Genomic DNA, 16,911 nt, shown 5'->3' on the forward strand with positions numbered 1-16,911 from the left:
ATACTTACCGGGTCTCTGCAAAGAACTGTCCTCCACACTAAGGGAATCAACTATAATTAATGCATTAATAACTATTTGTACACTGGCTTTGTAGATTCATATCAATACTCAAGCTATGTCAACTTAAAGGTGACCTTAATGAGTCTCATGTTACTTTGTGTTGTGAATGGCCCAAAAAGGTTCTTAATTAATGTTTCAATCTCCTAACCTAAACCAGTAGAAGCCTTTTGAATGAGTGTCAAAACGTGCGTCCGGTTGTGTCCACAAAGAGCTCTAATTAAAACCCGCTATAGCACTTATACATGATTATCAATTCCAGACGGACTGCCTGAGGTTTGCCTGCTTGGAAATACAAGCTTTATAACTACAGCAGCATGAAGGAAATTCTAATCAGGGACCTGCCATGGGAGATCTGTATGCAACCCTCTACCCAGGAGGACAGCTTTAATTACATCGCAGCTCCAGGCCCCAGAGCCTGGTGCTAACTTTAGACACACCCGCTGTTACGCACATACACACACAGGAAGGCTGTGGGCAAAACCTGCATGGAACTACACACAGCAAGTCACAGAGTGCTTTTAGTGGCATCCTGAAGCAACAGAGTGAGAGTAGACAAATATTGGTGGGGAAACATCAAGCCTGACACAGGGTTTACTGACAATTGCTAAACAGAAGACTCTCTTTTAGGGGAAACTGTTAACAGGGGCAGCATAGAACATCATGAGGAGTGGCACTACACGAAGGGGGAAATCGAAATGGATCTCAGATCAAATTAGTATTAAATATCCTGATGATATGGCTCATATACAGAATAACCAAACATGTCCTAATGAAAATTATTATTTATATATGTATTTCCTTTGATTGATTAAATAGTTTTCTCCATTTTTAGATGTAGTTATAGTTCATAATTATATCTCCCAAATCTGGAAGACTTATTATATACTGAAAGCCTTGCATATTTATTGGAGAACACTTCCATGTATTGCTTTCCAGACCTTTATCACAACTTGGATTTTAGGACTTTTTATCATGCATCTGTCATAAGTCAAATCAACTTTAATCAGAAATGATCAAACATAATGGATGCTGATAAACAATAGATATGGACCGGGAATAAAATATGTACAGAAAACTATGGAAAGATGTAGATTATCAAAAAGTGATATTCCGCCTATATTTCAGATAAAGTTTTAATTTGCTTCTTAAAGTTATCAATAGACTGGGATAATGCTGAATATATTTGGTGCCCATACCTGCAATGCAGCCTCTGCTTCCTGAAGAGCTGGCCGGGCAGATTCAAGTTTCTCCTCTGCTATGGCCTTGTCAGCTGAGATGCTGTCTACAATGGCCTGGGCCTTGTCCTTCACTTTCTGCACCTCCACCTTTACTCGCTCTGCTGCCTGGGCCTTTACTGTCACTTCCTTCAATACCTGGGTGAATGAACAAGAAATTAATTTCATCCATTCTTTTATGTCAACAAAAAAACAGCTGATGTCACGTTTATTTTGTTATCAGTCATATCTTAGCACGGTTGAGCATGTTTAACACAGTAAAGTAAAACAATATTCTGAGGCACGTTGATGCACTGCTGTTTATGCAAACCAACCTGCATATACAAATTGGCAAAAATCCAAATATTTATATCCAGGTAAAGCACAAAGACGTACTCACACAGTCACAGACAATATGACCTGTTTCAATCCAAAGTTTCACAGAAGAAAAACACTCTCCTGTCTGAAACCTACCATATCAGCTTTGTCATTGGCCACCTGTAGCTCCTTTTCTTTCACCTCCAGCTCCTTGCTGAGTGCTGCCACAGACTCTGATGCCTCCTTCAGCTTCTGGAGACCGGTGTTCATCCTAAACAGGAAAAATACCAAACATCAGGTTTGTAATTCCAGCATATGTCTTGGACCTTGATTATAATGTGCTTGACTATGTGAGAGGCATCTGCACATCGACATCTAGGATCATGTTTGTTGTAAAACCTTTAAGATGAACTGCTTCCCAACTATATTTTTGTCCACTGGGCACCAGGTGACTGATTGACTTGTATGTTATTCAAAAGGTAATCAGCATTTTTATCTTTGGTCAGCTTGTTACATTTGTCTGACCATCATTCTCAATGTCATGACATACCTTCAACGGCTGCCAAATAATCATTGGATGCTCAGGGATAGCTGAGGGTAGGAATGTGTTATGGTTTTATGAAACCTGTGATATTTGAACACCTGTGCCTTTAACAACAGCTTGTCAACATGTTTCAGTGTCAATAACTTTTGACAAGGATTAGGTTCAATCTGTGACACCCTTGTTTGAAAATCTATTGGTGTTAACATGTTATTTCTCAGAATGTGCACTAATTATAGCTAAACATTGATGCCTCACTTATTACCAGCCACCTAATGTCGCAAAGAGGAAGACTCTCAGACTCAAGAACTTTAATAATCATTTTGAAAACAAGTATTTTACAAACCAACCCAAACATATTGAAAGGGATGAAGGCTATATGTGGCAGTCGAGGTAATGATTTTAATTGGTAATAAAAGCCATCCTAATAACCACAAAAGCTGATACTTTCAATATTATATGTTAACAAATATCTAACTCAATCCAGTTAGTTTGTTTACCTTGTGGCAAGGGTCTGGACTTCAGACCTCTTCTCCTTATAGATGGCTTTGTAGCCCTGAATGAAGGACAGGTAGGACTTAGGTGTCACGTGGGTCGAGCGTCGGTATCTGGTTTAAATTTGATTAAAAAAAGATAAATGTATGTCATATTAAAATACAGAAGAACAATTTTCAAAACATGTCCTTATTCTTGAATTCACATTAGCTTCAGTAGTTCAACACAATATTGTACCTCTGGAAGTAGTCCACACACTTCTCTGCCACACCATCCTGGAAGGACCCCATACACTGGACTACCTCACCTTTAACCTGTGCTGAGCAGTCGATGTCATATAATGACAGGAAGTGTTCGGACACTGTAGCATAGAAATATGGATGAGGAAAAGCCGAGTTAGGAGGAAAATACAGAAAGTTGACTGCAAAATTGGTTAATGAAACCCAATGGAAAATGTAAAATATATAGTGGCTCCTTTACTGCTCAATACTGTAAAATGCTTTAAGAAAATGAAATAGATTTTTTTCCCAGCTGGAAAAACAGTGTAATTGCAATGAATATTTTAGACTACTGGTGAAATGTTTCACAACATCTTTGTTATTCTGTTGACTGATTTACAAAAATAATATATCAGAAACAGAAAGAAAGCAGAGGGTTGTTTGAAAATGAGCTGCACAAACTGAGGGGGGTTAGGACCTACAGTATGTGTATGAATGTAATAACATTCTATACTGCTTTCAGTCAGAGGCTTTTCTAAGCAACAGAAGTAAATAAAAGAAAATTAATAAGGACACTAATATTAGACGAGTGATATATGAGGTAATGGCAGCAGTAAATCCCAACAGCATGATTACAGTTGTCTAACAAAGACAAATGTTCTCCTGCTTTTCATTAATAACAAAACACGGGGGACACACTGAAACACGTATTGAATACTACATGAGTTTTTGAACAGAGCAAATAGAAAAACTACCAAGGATATATGGAAAGGGATATACTGTATACAGCCAAGGAAAAAATGAAAGGACCACTTCAGCATTATCATTTTCTCTTGTTTTATTATTTTTATTTTTATTTATTTTATTTTATTGTATTCTATAAGCTACTGAGAACATTTCTCTATGCTGGAATTCAACAGACAATGGAATGGCTGCCATACAGTACATGTAGAGATAAAGATTTAAGAAAAATTTGGAGTGGTCAGTTAATTTTTTCCGGCACTGTATATACATATTGGCTAAGAAATGCTACAATTGGATAAGCAGATGTGAAAGGTACCTGCAACAAGAGCGTCCTTTGGCCACCTGCTGAACCAGTCCATAGTGCACCCAGATATCAGTGCAGGAAACTTTAACGCCCGGTTGCGGAACTTGTCCCCAACGGGCGAGAAGCATAGAACAACGTGGAGATTGTGTCGTACTCGTGACATGAAGTACTCGTAAAGGTTTTCGTTGGTCGGAGGTCGCCTTGGAAACTCCCGCTTCATAACGGGGATAAGATCACTGAGAATCTCATCAATCTCATCACGAGCGAATAAATTTGACACCTGAGGATAGAAATGATATCCACACAACAATGTCAAATATAATAATGTATTCTTGTAGTTGTTTTCAGTATGTATTTGTATTATAATACTGGTCTGTTTGTGTTTGGTTTCTGGTTTAGGTGAAAATGGTATAGTACATGGCACATGGTGACAATTAATGATACAAAATGATTCTGAGGTACATATATGAATGGTAAGCAGCCTGGGGAAAAGCCAAATGATGTTCTTTAACAGGGAGGCCTTAGCTCAGGATGGTTAGATTTGAACAGATTTTGGAAGTTGATTTTGCTTTACTATTAGATATTTTAATTGTACAACCAGTTATCCACAGAGAGGCAGACAGCTGTTGAACCCCTGCTTAGGTTAACCTTCACATAATCCTAAACCTGGTTTAAAGACACTGAAATTCATTCTGGGAAAAAACACACCCAATATGGCGATAGCTACACTGCATCCTCTCACATTGCTTTTAGCACCTTTTTACTGTATTCCTATTTACTGAGAGAAAGAGAGAGAGAACGAGTCCTGAGGGGGCATGTGTTGTTGTGTAAGAAGCACCATGTCTCCAACCATGGGCTGGGTGACTCTCAGATAAATAACAACCTTACACACCTAGCACACAATCCTTTCACCTGCACACAAACCACACACAGACAAACACAAAATAACTCCATGTGGAGCTCAGATGTTTTCTAGAAATGAATCATTCCTTGATGGTGTTTACTTATTTAAATGTATATGATAAGCATCTCGAAAAGCTATACACCTTCTATGCTTCTGAACAACTTCAGAGTCTTAAATGTGGAAAATGGAACAGAAATGTACAAAATGAGCTTTCTGCTTACTATTAAGATATTGTCTTAAGAAAGGGTGCTTTCTTCAGTTTCAGCTGCATAACATAACAGATTAAAATGTTGTACATGTCAGAAGTAGGGGAGCAACCAGACCGAGAAATATAAGAAAGAGATACTGTATTTATTTTAATAGGTTGATTAAGCCTGATTCAATTATTACATGTTTAGTCCGGGTAAGTAAACAGTAGGAAGCAGCTGCTGTGTGAACTTATTTTATACAACTGTTATTTAGTGATTCTCTCTTTCAACAGTCCCACCAGGGTTGGCAATGTTGGAACAATCTAAAGACAAACGGTCTGTCAAAATAAGTCCAAGTGCTTTGGACCTAGTTGTATCCAACCCTCCTGCCAGAAACAGCTTTAATTCATTACATCCAAATAGAACAAAAATAATAATGAAACGCTTTCATATTGACAACGAAAATGCAATTTGCTTTTTAATTTGATATAAACTTCACTGCTCTTAGACCAAATACAGACAAAATGATTTCCTCTGCTCTTGGCCTGTGCTGTGTTTTACTAGGTAACTCTGTAATAAATGTTTGTTCCACTGAAGGTTGAATGCCAGCACTCAGTTTCAACAGCAAAACAAACCAAAAATTGAAGCTTCTTTTGTAGGGCAAACTAGACCTCATGCAAGTATAAGTCAGCACAGCTTTTTGTATTCCTCATGATAAAGTGTGTGATGATTGTCAAAAATGCTTTTGCTGTAAAAAATGTGCCGGGACATTCATCAAAAAGAGAACACTTTTTTTATTTTTGACTTCTTAAGAATCTTACTCTTAAAGATGTAGCAACTGCAACAAACCTTTTGATGTAGAGACTCTTTTTAAAAAAATAAACACCAGCTGCTTTCACATTTTCAAAGTGTATATCCCTAAAATCATGTATGTGTGGCTTTGTGGCTGTCCCCATGTGTTGGCTGCTTACCTCTCCAGATGACAGGACATTGTTCATGTACTCGAGGAAGGATTCATCTTTGATTTCGTTGTCGGTAAAGAGGAAGCTGATGCCTTTGCCCTGTTGGCCAGCTGTTCTGTACAAACCCTTTAGGTCGTCCATCAGGTTGGCTGTGTTGTATGAGCTGACAAAGAACAGAATGCATAAAATAAATATGCAATAGAGGTGAATAATAATAATGATCATAATAATCTAGAGAAATAAATCACATAAATCATTGTTGAGAAACTGCATGGATAAAATGTAAGAGAGTAACAGCATTAAAATAAACATATTTTTACATTACCTGCAAGCAATGTAAAAGTTAGAGTTCACAGAATCAAATTGTGTCATGAGATATAGAAACTGGCTGTGCAAGGCAAAGACAACTGTGTAAAAAGAGAAAAAAACATGGTTCGTGTCTTCTCCAAGTAGCGCTGCAGAGGCTAGATCGTCATTTATATTAATACCAAACACTAAAATCTGTGAGGCAGAGAGCAGATGGGAAATAAGACTGCAACAAATCAACATGGGGACTTAGGGAGAAAATCATTTGATGGGTTGGTAGAGCAAGGGAGAGTCCAGAGTGAGACACAGAACAATGAGAGAGGCTATTAAGTTGAAGCAAGCAGAGAACAATGACAAGGAGAGTTGTTCTTATTCTGATCAATCAAGTGCACTGAGTGTCTCACAGGAGGCAATCATATTGTCTTACAGAGAAGATACAATTGATGAGGGGCCAGGGCTGCAAAGATATTAAACTATAAATATTGTTGTGGCAGCGGGTGTGGTTAGGGTGCCGGCTGCTGGAGTGGTAGGAGTGGCTCAGCCGGAGGCCAGACAGCTGATCGGGATCAGGTAATCAGGCACTGATTAAAGTCATGGTCGTAACCTGGTTCTGTTCTGTTGCAGTAGACGGGGGCCTGAGTGAGGACTGTTTCCCCTCGCCCGCAGGACGAGAGCCACTAACCGCCAGTACCATTGTGAAAGTACTGTTCCGTAATAAGGTTTCATTGTGTTTCAAAGTACCGAGTGGTCCTTCCATCATTGGGAATGTAGGTGTGAGCCCGAACGCTCACAATCGTCTTTCAGAACTGTCCCAGCAATTCATTCATTTGAATTTGCAGCTCCTGATAAATGAATGATGAAACATTCTCTAATGTCAGAAATGAAACAGAAAATGGTATAGGATGGAATTGATTATGTAATGTTTCATGTGTATTTGTTTAATGGTGATCGGATATTGAACCGAGAGCAGAAGTTTCAGCCTTTGACTTCTTGACAGAACAATGAACCAAAAAGTATTTTAAATTCAACCTATTCAAATCAAAAGTATATTGTGCTTGCAACATTGCATGCTCGTAAAAATGGATGCTATTGCATGTTAGTTTTACATTTTAGAAAAACACATTGCAGTGGTACATGTCGTTAGAGCAGGGGTATCAAACTCAATTTCATCGCGGGCAACATTAGCATTATGGTTGCACTCAAAGGGCCAGTTTTAACTTTAAGACATGATAAATATATAAAATAATGTATTGTATTGCATTACTGCCTGTGCATTGGATAATTATTGGTGTTGGCAATAACTCCTGAAAGCACAAATCCAGGGCAAATAATTGCAAGTGTCTGGCCCTTTGGGCGGCAGTGGCTCAGTCAGTAGGGACTTGGTCTTGGGACCGAATGGTCCCGATCGGACCAAAAAAAAAATATGGAGTCAGCTGGTAGCTGGAGAGATGCCAGTTCTCCTCCTACGCCACTGCCGAGGTGCCCTTGAGCAAGGCACCTAACCTCTATCTGCTCCCTTGGCGCCGGGTACCTGGCTGCCTCTCTGCTCTGCCACCTCTCCTCTGCATGTGGTTGTGTGTGCATGTATTTGCTCTGTGTGTGTAATGTGTGTCAACACAACAGAGTAGAAAAAAGCAATTTCCCTGTAAGGGATTAATAAAAGTATGTCTTCTTCTTCTTCTTCTTCTTCTTCTTCTTCTTCTTCTTCTTCTTCTTCTTCTTCTTCTTCTTCTTCTTCTTCTTCTTCTTCTTCTTCTTCTTCTTCTTCTTCTTCAATAATGTTGGCCATATTGATGGACATGGAAACTGTATAATGTTTGCTATGGGCACTGTAGTATTTTTTTTGTATTTGATCATTTGTAATGTTCTGATGTATGTCTCAATCTGCAATAGTAACTATAATATTTTAGTAGGTCAAGTTATGGTTACAATGAGTAAGGCTCATACAGGCACTTAGGGCAGCTTAAGGGTCCTTTTAGGTGAAGACAGGAGGGGCACAGGCGTCACTCATTACACCTAGCTGACAGTATGCAGCTGTGTTGCAGTGATGTCCTTGTGTTTCTGTATTTCCAGAACGAAAAGAACTAAATAACTATTTTAAACTCATGCACGCCTGGAAGTCCCTTTTGTGTCCAAGTGTGCAACACAAGGGAAGATATGCAACAATTGTACAATTTATTGAAAAAATGAATTTGATAGCATTAACACATAGACATATGGTGCACGTAGACACAGCAACACTGTATGTGGGTGAACACTTACGTTTCTCTGTCTGTTAAATAAATCCCATGAATTTATAAGATTAATTAGCCTTTTTTTATAATTTTTTTTTTTTAGATCAAGCACTATTTAAGTTTTATAATTTGAATTGTGCAATATTTGAATAGTCTGAAAGCCAAGACACACCAGACCCTGGTGTGTCACTTTCACCTGTCACTCATTATTTTCAGGGATGAGGAGGGGCGGTGAGGACGAACAGAGAGGTGATCGTGATAGTTTTCCTCCTGCCTTCACAAACTTTACACACGTATTTATCATCTGAATACAGAAATAAACAAATGTATAAGCTGCAACTCAAGACCTCATATCTTTCTCATATCAGAAAGTGGAAACAACTGTAATGCAAGTTTTTTTTTTTTTATACATAAATCCATGTGTCTCTGAATGAGCTGTATGTCACAAAACATTATGAATTGTGGGACATGTAGTTTATGGGCAACAAGCTTCTGTAAAGCGGTGTGTACACATTTAATAAATGTATTATATTCTTTAAAAAACTCTCACAGGCCACATAAAATGAGTTTCCAGGCTGGAGTTGGCCCGCGGATCTTGAGTTTGACACGTAATTGTTAGAGTAAAGTTTGCAAAGTGAGGGTGTCCGTTTCATCTGAAAAAATCTGCTACAGAAAAGCTATAGAGCCTGGCAAAGACCTCTGTGTGTGTGTGTGTGTGTGTGTGTGTGTGTGTGTGTGTGTGTGTGTGTGTGTGTGTGTGTGTGTGTGTGTGTGTGTGTGTGTGTGTGTGTGTGTGTGTGTGCACCTCACCGTGTGAGAGTTATCTGGAAGATCTTGTACCCAGCAATGAATGAGGCCAGTCTGGTCAGGCTCTGTTTGCCTGAACCCCCAACACCCACTAACAACGCATTTCCTCCTGGCGTCCGGATTATCCTCGACACCTACACACAAAATAACCCATCATACACACAGAACTAGGATTAATACAAGTGTTTGTATGTGACAAGCTGTGAAAGAGAAAAAAACAAGCAAGGGAGACAGAAAGTCATATGGTGTGAGTGAAAGTGGGAAAGCAAACTGGAATGATTATTTTGGGGCTTTATGGCTGTCTCAGCTCATCAGATGGCTATCAAATGCAAGATGCTTCACCATTCAATGAAAATGAACAGTGGCCAGTGACACAACTCCAATGGAAATAGCTTTGAGTTTCACTGAGTTAGACAACATTTAGTTAGTTATGCATCTACACTTTTGTACTTTCTGTTTTATTCTATAACGTAAAAAGCCTGGGACTTTCATCCTTATACTATTACAATTTCTTTATTTTTAAAAACACATCAACACCAAATGATTAGTATCTTTTGAGTACCTTGACCAGATGCATCATAGCATCCTGAAAGAAGACCATGTCCATGCCAGTGCCCCTGATGCTCTCGTTATAATGGCACAGAAACATGTTAAGGCGCTCCTTTAAACTCTCAAACGATTCGATAGGCTCGTACACTTTGGGCAAATCAAAGTCTGAATCATCTGGCTCTTCTCCTGCAAGGAAAATTAAGATTTTTAAAAAAGCAGGCAAATTTCAGTTTAAATTGAGAGAGGACAAAAGAACTGGACTGAAATGTTCCAGTGCTGTGTGTTTTTGATTGATCGGTACCTGTAGCCTCAGGTGCATCTCGTAGAAAGTCAACAAAGAATCTGTTTAGTCCATCTGCATAATCCGCTATGTTCTTGTGCTCCTCGACAAGCTCCTCCTTTACAAGTTCTGCCAAAGCCTGGTCAAACCACTCCACGTCCTCAGGCATGGTAAATCGGTCAGCTATCACGCGACTGCTCTCGTGCCTCCACAATGCTAGAAGCACCTGGAAGTTATGATTTGTGTTAATGCACTCATTCAATAAAGTAAGGTCAAAAACCTCATGAGCTAATTCAGCCAATATGACAAAGAGCATTGATTTGGAGAAAACATTTTATTTTTGAATGAAGAATTCGATGAGTCACACTGGAGGATTTGTTCATAGTCTTATCATTAAGCCAGATATTAATTAGGTGTATCGATTTAAGGATTTCTGCACAAACAGCAACCTCAAGATGAATTAAAGACCTGCGAAAATGTCCTTTATTAATAATCAATACTGTCATGTATTCTGTTTTGAGTAGTCATGTCTTTTTCTGCTTTTTGCAGTTTAGTGTTGTATTACATTTTTGGGTTCTTCTGTAGTTGCAGTTGTATTTTTATTGCATAGGTGCATGTACACTAATAAGAACACTAATACACTAATCTCCGGTTCCGGCGCTGCTACGAGCGGCAGCCAGCAACAGTCGCTCTCTCCTCAATTTCCCTCGGGATAAATAAAGCTTCTTGAATCTTGAATCTCGAAGTATGGAAAAAATGATGTGCACAATGAGCAAAAGATACTGGTCAACTTTTTTACAAGTATGATACAATTGTTACGTAACTCGTGCTAGCTTTCTAACAGTGAAAAATGTCATTTACAGTGTGCGCACGGAGACAACACTACCCTAAAAAAATGTCCACACCGCACAAGAACGTACATGGTGTACACAGAGTAGTAGAGGATATGTCCAGATTAAGAGACACAGCATAAATCTTCTGAGGTGAGTTGAAAGCCTCAGCAGGGATGTTGAACATGTTCAGTATGACCCTTGGTAGCCTCAGGTAGATGATATATTTCATTGTATTCTATTATTCATTGAGGCCACAAACCAATGTTGGCAATGTTGCCACCTCAGCAAGAATTGAGATTGCAATGCTAGAATTTTCTATTCTCTCCTACCAAAAAACTATTCTGTCTCTCAAAATCATACATTAGCTCTACCATATATTTAGGGGCTTCATCATTCTGTGTAGGTGCCTTTACACTACTGTAGTCTATCATACATGCATCTGCATTAACACGCACACACGCAATAAGGCAAGTGGGAGGAATAATGCAGCAGCACTGTAGGAAGCTGTTCAGTTTTAAACCTGCATTTCCGTGCATCTAAGGCTGGTGTAGTATTAATCATACAGTATATACTGTGTGTATATGTTTATACACACAATGGTTTCTTAGCATTTGAGCTAATGTTGCAGTGAGGGGCTTATCGATGGTATTTGTTTTGTGAGTAGAACTTTTGACGTTAGATGCTTGTTTCACAATTTGGGATCAATAAAGTCTATCTTATGATATTATCTTTATCTTATTAGCCATGTAACTTTCTCTAATTATATGACATTTTAGAATTCAGGTCAATCAAAAACACCCAATCTTGTTAATTTGGTGCATATTTTAAGGTTCTTACCTGAACAGAGTTGACCACCTCAGAATTGGTATTAAGCATGCCTTGCCAAATCCTGGACAGATCCCTTAGGTTGAAAATGTAGTGAAACTTGGCCGGAGTTGGAAGCATCTTGACCTTGGTCAACTGCCAAAGACGTCGGGTCAGAGACACCAGACGTGGTATGGTGCTTCGAACGTCATTGGCAAATCCACGACGTGTACAGAAGTGGCCCATGCCAATCACGCCTACATTATAGGAGATGGGATAAAGATGGAAAAGTTACCAAAGCATGTATATTTATCAAAGTCATACATTTTGAGTCACCTAAATATTAGTGGTATTTTTGATTATGTTAGTTGTGTAGTATATACGTTTTTTATTCAAATTCATTCATATTATGTTAATAATTTGATTCAATACATGCATCAATAATGATCCCACTGCAGTTTTTTTACCCACCAAATATCTTGTCAATGGAAGCGTTGGAGGGCAGGGTACAGTTGAAGATGGAGAACTGCCTTTTCAGTCTCTGTGGGATGTCATTACGGCCGCCTCCTGGATGGATCATGGCAGCTAGGAACTGAACGTCCACAATATTGGTGAACTCTCCCGGTTTCTCCAGATTGAAGAACCCGTTTTGCTCCATCACCTGCCTGACAATCTCATTAGTCACCTATGATGGAGGGACAGAAAGCAATGTTAAATCAAGAGTAGGTTAATTTATTAATTGATTATTCTTCTTTGCTGTTATCATCAGTTTATTTCATTGCATCATTTAAATAGGTCAGTGCAAAATTAAAATGTATAAATGTACAGTAATACAAACATTATGATAAAATGGTCCTACGTTGGATTCAGAGAACACACGTAACTGGACTCATTAACAATAATTGAAGTGAAAATATATTTTTTGTATTTCATTTAATTAATTAAAGTTAAAATGACCCCTAACCTGGTCTCCCCATTCGTTGATGACGGGCATGTTGATGTCATCTATAAATATGGACATTTTCTTGCCAGCAGGGGGTCCGTACGTTGTCCCCATTCTCTTATCCACATAGCTCTCTACTGTCCTCTACAAGAGAGATAGGGGGAGCAAAAGAAAAATAGGATGAAGCCGTATGTTTATGAAAAACAAAAAGCAAAAAGCGAAGGACAGATCTGGTAAGTTCCACAAAAACAAACATCCTCATTAACAGCTCAATCAATGCAACTGTGGTCTTTCCTCCACCCTGCACATTATTAGTCAGACCAGACATCACTCAATAAATCACAAGGCCATGGTAATCCATGTCAAGTTAACACAGGTGTAGAACATCAATTTTTTGTTGAAATAGCTGAAAATGAGACATCACGATGTATACGAATGAAGAGGAAAGTAAACAGACAGTTCTGATTTACCTGGAACATGAGTGGTGTTGTCGCAGAAGAGAAGTTGAGACTCTTGCCAATGTGGGCCTCAGGATCATACTTTGACATGTAGCCCTTGATGATAACAGTCTTGGCTGTTCCTTGCTCTCCAATCAGCAAAACAGCCTAAAAAATGAAAGATTTCTCATGTCGGGTTCTCTATATACACAGATAATGTAGGAGAGTAATGCAATGCAACGTTTCATACAATGTAACATGATTTTTTAATGACAAAATTACCACCAGAAATTGCATTTCATTTTCATATTGATCTCAATATTTAAGCTGTTGCCTGAAAATATATTGGCATTTTTATCACTATGGCATTACATATGACTCTTAAGTCAAAACAGACACCTCAGGAAAAAAACTGAAAATGGTATAAACAAAATAATAAAATAATTTAATAAATAATAAAGTTTTGACTCATTATAGTTTTTAAACAGATCCATTTAATAGAACTATTTATTGGGAGTTGAAGGGGCTTGCCTATGTACCAGCCATCCTCAACTTAATCCTTCAACCCAGTTTAACATATTAAAATAATATTTCGTTTTAGTATATATATTTGTGTATATGTTGTTCACACGTTATCCCATCAGCCTCTGAAAAAGCAGGTTTACCCAGGAAAAGTAAATGGAATAGTAAGAGCTTCCAAAAGGAAATGTCACCCCCACACACAGCGGCTCTTTATAAATACACTAACATACAGATGCTCCTACTTTCCTTTTGTGGCATTTTCAATCTGAATGACTCTTTTGCACGATCGTCCAAACACACACAGACACACCGTTGATGAATGTGAAGTGTTGAAGTATTTAATGGGCTTTCAAGTAGAGTATCGACCACCATTTTTTAAGATGGTCTTTTAGTAGATCTCTGCTGCATCCAGCCATGCTACCATGTTATTGATCTGAAAAGTCTGCCTGCGTGTCTAATCGGCTGTATCCAGAAATTAATGAAGCATTATACACTCAATGGTGAAGACCTGAAATGGCGCCTAACATACAAAACCCTACCCTATGAACACAGACATGTATATTCTATCCTCCTCTCAGTCCCTTGAAACATAAGTCAAGATGTCAGTCACTGAAACTGTATAAGTTATCATAAAAGGTCTTTAAATGAATGCGGCCTTTATTTCGGAAAAGAAAGAAAAATATATGAGCATATAACTCACCTTGTCCTGCTTGGCAATGGTCTGAATTAGAAAGTCTGTTCTAATATTGTCCACATTGGGCACCAAGATGGAGCTGTACTCTGGGGTGAATTCAGATGGATAAACATACTCCTCTACTCTGGTGCTCCAGTGGACCCACTGACCTGGAAGAAGAATAAATCACCCAAAAGACAGATTAGTATACATTTTGACATGTGCACATTGTCTTTCAATTGAAATGAATTTCACTGCAAGGTTTGAAAATCTGACACCTGCTGCAACATGAGTCATGCTGTTACTGCATGTCAGGGAGAAGCTTTGATATTCCATGTCATCTAATGTAAAGGTGATAACATCTGTTTATCAATGCATGCATACCATCTGCTGTGACATGGTAGTCAAACATGGTGTTGTCGCTGTCAAGAGGAATGTCTGGCAAGTCAAGAGTGATATCGTTGTTCCCTCTGAGCCAGATCTCCATCTTCCTCCGGTCATCCAGTTCAAGTAATGCTCCAGTGCTCCACATTAGGGCAAATACATACAGCCGCTCCAAGTGCTCTCTGGATATCTCACCACACTGCTCCTGTAGAGTAACAGATAGAATAGAACAGAAAATAATTACTTTATTGATCCCAATTTGGGAAATGTTTATGTTGCAGCCGAATAAAAACAAGGCAATATAGTAGCAATACTTTCTTTTTTTTAAATATACATTTTTGACAAAAAATGTACAGAAAATATTAACAAAAACAAAATACTAAATGTAAAAAAAATAACAAAATATCAAGCAGGATGTAATATATACAATAAGTGTGAGAGGTGTGGAATATTATTAGAATAAGTATAGAATGTACAGTATGTAATGGTTTAAGTCCAGTGGTCACAGAGAGGCTATGGAGCAGTTTCAGCCAGAGGTGAGTTGTCATACAGGGTTATTGCAACAAAAAAGAAAAAAAAAACATTTAGATCAAGGACTTTGTTAAAGCATCCACATTAACTTTCAGCTGAAGTTTATTTTCAAGGAAATTGATGACACTGATGAGTTCCAGCCAATACAGTATGTAACATTTGACATCGTCATAATAGATGCTTAAAAGGCTGTCGAAAAGTTTCACAGACCCTCCAATAAGGCATTGAATCCACAGGAGAATCAGTTTTCTCATCTACAGTAAAATAGTGCTACTGAACTGTCTAGTTATTACTAATCAACAGTACTTCTGCTGTGTTGACAGTTACCTACCCAATGACCTTTAAAAGGAACATGATACAAATGAAAATCTATTATTAAGCATAGTGGGCATAAGTAAGACTTATATAGCTCCACCATTGATGTCTCTATGATTATAAAGAGCTTCACTTAGATCTAACTGAAAAGTATGCAAAAGAGTTTACTTTTTTCATTGGATCCCTTATTTATGCAGTAACAAGCTCCCATTTGTTCAAGTTTCACAACCTGAAGTAATTAAAGTAGATGATGGATAACAGATCCAACAATAAGAGTTTTTTTCATAGCATTCAACAGTTTTCAGAATCAGAATACATTTAATAGTTCCACAGAGGGGAAATTTGCAACTTGCATTTGTTTTGGCTTTGCCTTGGAACAGCAAATGATTAAAAAGGTGTTCTATCTATTTCAATTCCATCTTCACACCAGTAGTCATTTTGTTTTGAAAGTAAGACTTACATTGATCATTAACAGATGCAGTACAGTCTGTCCAATGGATGGGAATTCAGAACAGCTGTAATCTTACCTTTTGTGGGATGAGTCCCTGCAGCATGTTGATGCACTGCATGATGACAAAGGCCTCCAGCATGTCCATCTTAAACTCTAGTGACTGCACACTAAAGCGGTAGAGCTCAGCAAAGGAGGAGGAGAACAGTTCTCTTAGCACCTCTGCTTCCTGGGTGACACGTTTTTTCAACCAGCCCTAAAAAAGAGAAACACATTTGTTTGTAGTCATGTAGTCAAGAGGACATAAATAACACAACAGTGTGTAGATTCTCTGAAGTACCTATTGCCTTGGTTAAAGCCATATATTAAAAACACACAACACATGAATGAATTATATATCCCTGGGGTGCATTAACTCACCAAATGCATTCATTTTGCACATTGATAATATGTTACATACCTTACCATATAACTACAAGTGAATATTTCTGTGTCAGAAACAAAAGCATATTTCATCAGCTCATTCACCTCAAGTATAGGGCTCCAGTTGAGCACGGAAGAGCTCATGAACACCATGCCATTGCGTGAGACAGTGGCTGGAGAGGCATTGTCAATGTTATGTGGCTCAAAAACCACTTTACAGTTGGGTGCCATGGGTATACGGTCTCCATTTGCCAGTGTAAGAGTTTTGTTGTCGTCCAAAACTGAGTTTAGGTTCTCAATCCAGATTGCATCAACTGGTCCATCCAGAACGATCCAGATGTGCTCACCTGAGACAGAAAACAGTGTTTTGGTTTCTCTACATGGATATGAATGTAAAAAGGTCCGTGCTTTAACCTATAATGTACCATTTACGGGATGAAAGGAGTCGGAAAATGCTTTCAGTGCACAAAAAAG

General features: G+C 38.4%; 1 protein-coding gene across 1 annotated transcript in view; it reads right to left on the reverse strand.

The window, feature by feature from the left end:
* The window catches only part of dnah5 (dynein, axonemal, heavy chain 5), a 96,169-nt gene that overhangs the window by 30,330 nt on the left and 48,928 nt on the right, over window positions 1-16,911 (reverse strand). The window contains 17 exon segments of the mRNA XM_063879552.1: window positions 1,257-1,433; window positions 1,749-1,863; window positions 2,634-2,741; window positions 2,866-2,989; window positions 3,907-4,174; window positions 5,958-6,111; window positions 9,299-9,429; window positions 9,858-10,030; window positions 10,146-10,350; window positions 11,795-12,018; window positions 12,233-12,446; window positions 12,726-12,848; window positions 13,175-13,309; window positions 14,364-14,506; window positions 14,721-14,925; window positions 16,094-16,270; window positions 16,543-16,784. Coding sequence (XP_063735622.1) covers window positions 1,257-1,433; window positions 1,749-1,863; window positions 2,634-2,741; window positions 2,866-2,989; window positions 3,907-4,174; window positions 5,958-6,111; window positions 9,299-9,429; window positions 9,858-10,030; window positions 10,146-10,350; window positions 11,795-12,018; window positions 12,233-12,446; window positions 12,726-12,848; window positions 13,175-13,309; window positions 14,364-14,506; window positions 14,721-14,925; window positions 16,094-16,270; window positions 16,543-16,784 — 2,918 coding nt within the window.

This window comes from Eleginops maclovinus, chromosome 3 (assembly GCF_036324505.1).
Source record: "Eleginops maclovinus isolate JMC-PN-2008 ecotype Puerto Natales chromosome 3, JC_Emac_rtc_rv5, whole genome shotgun sequence".
NCBI lineage: Eukaryota > Metazoa > Chordata > Actinopteri > Perciformes > Eleginopidae > Eleginops > Eleginops maclovinus.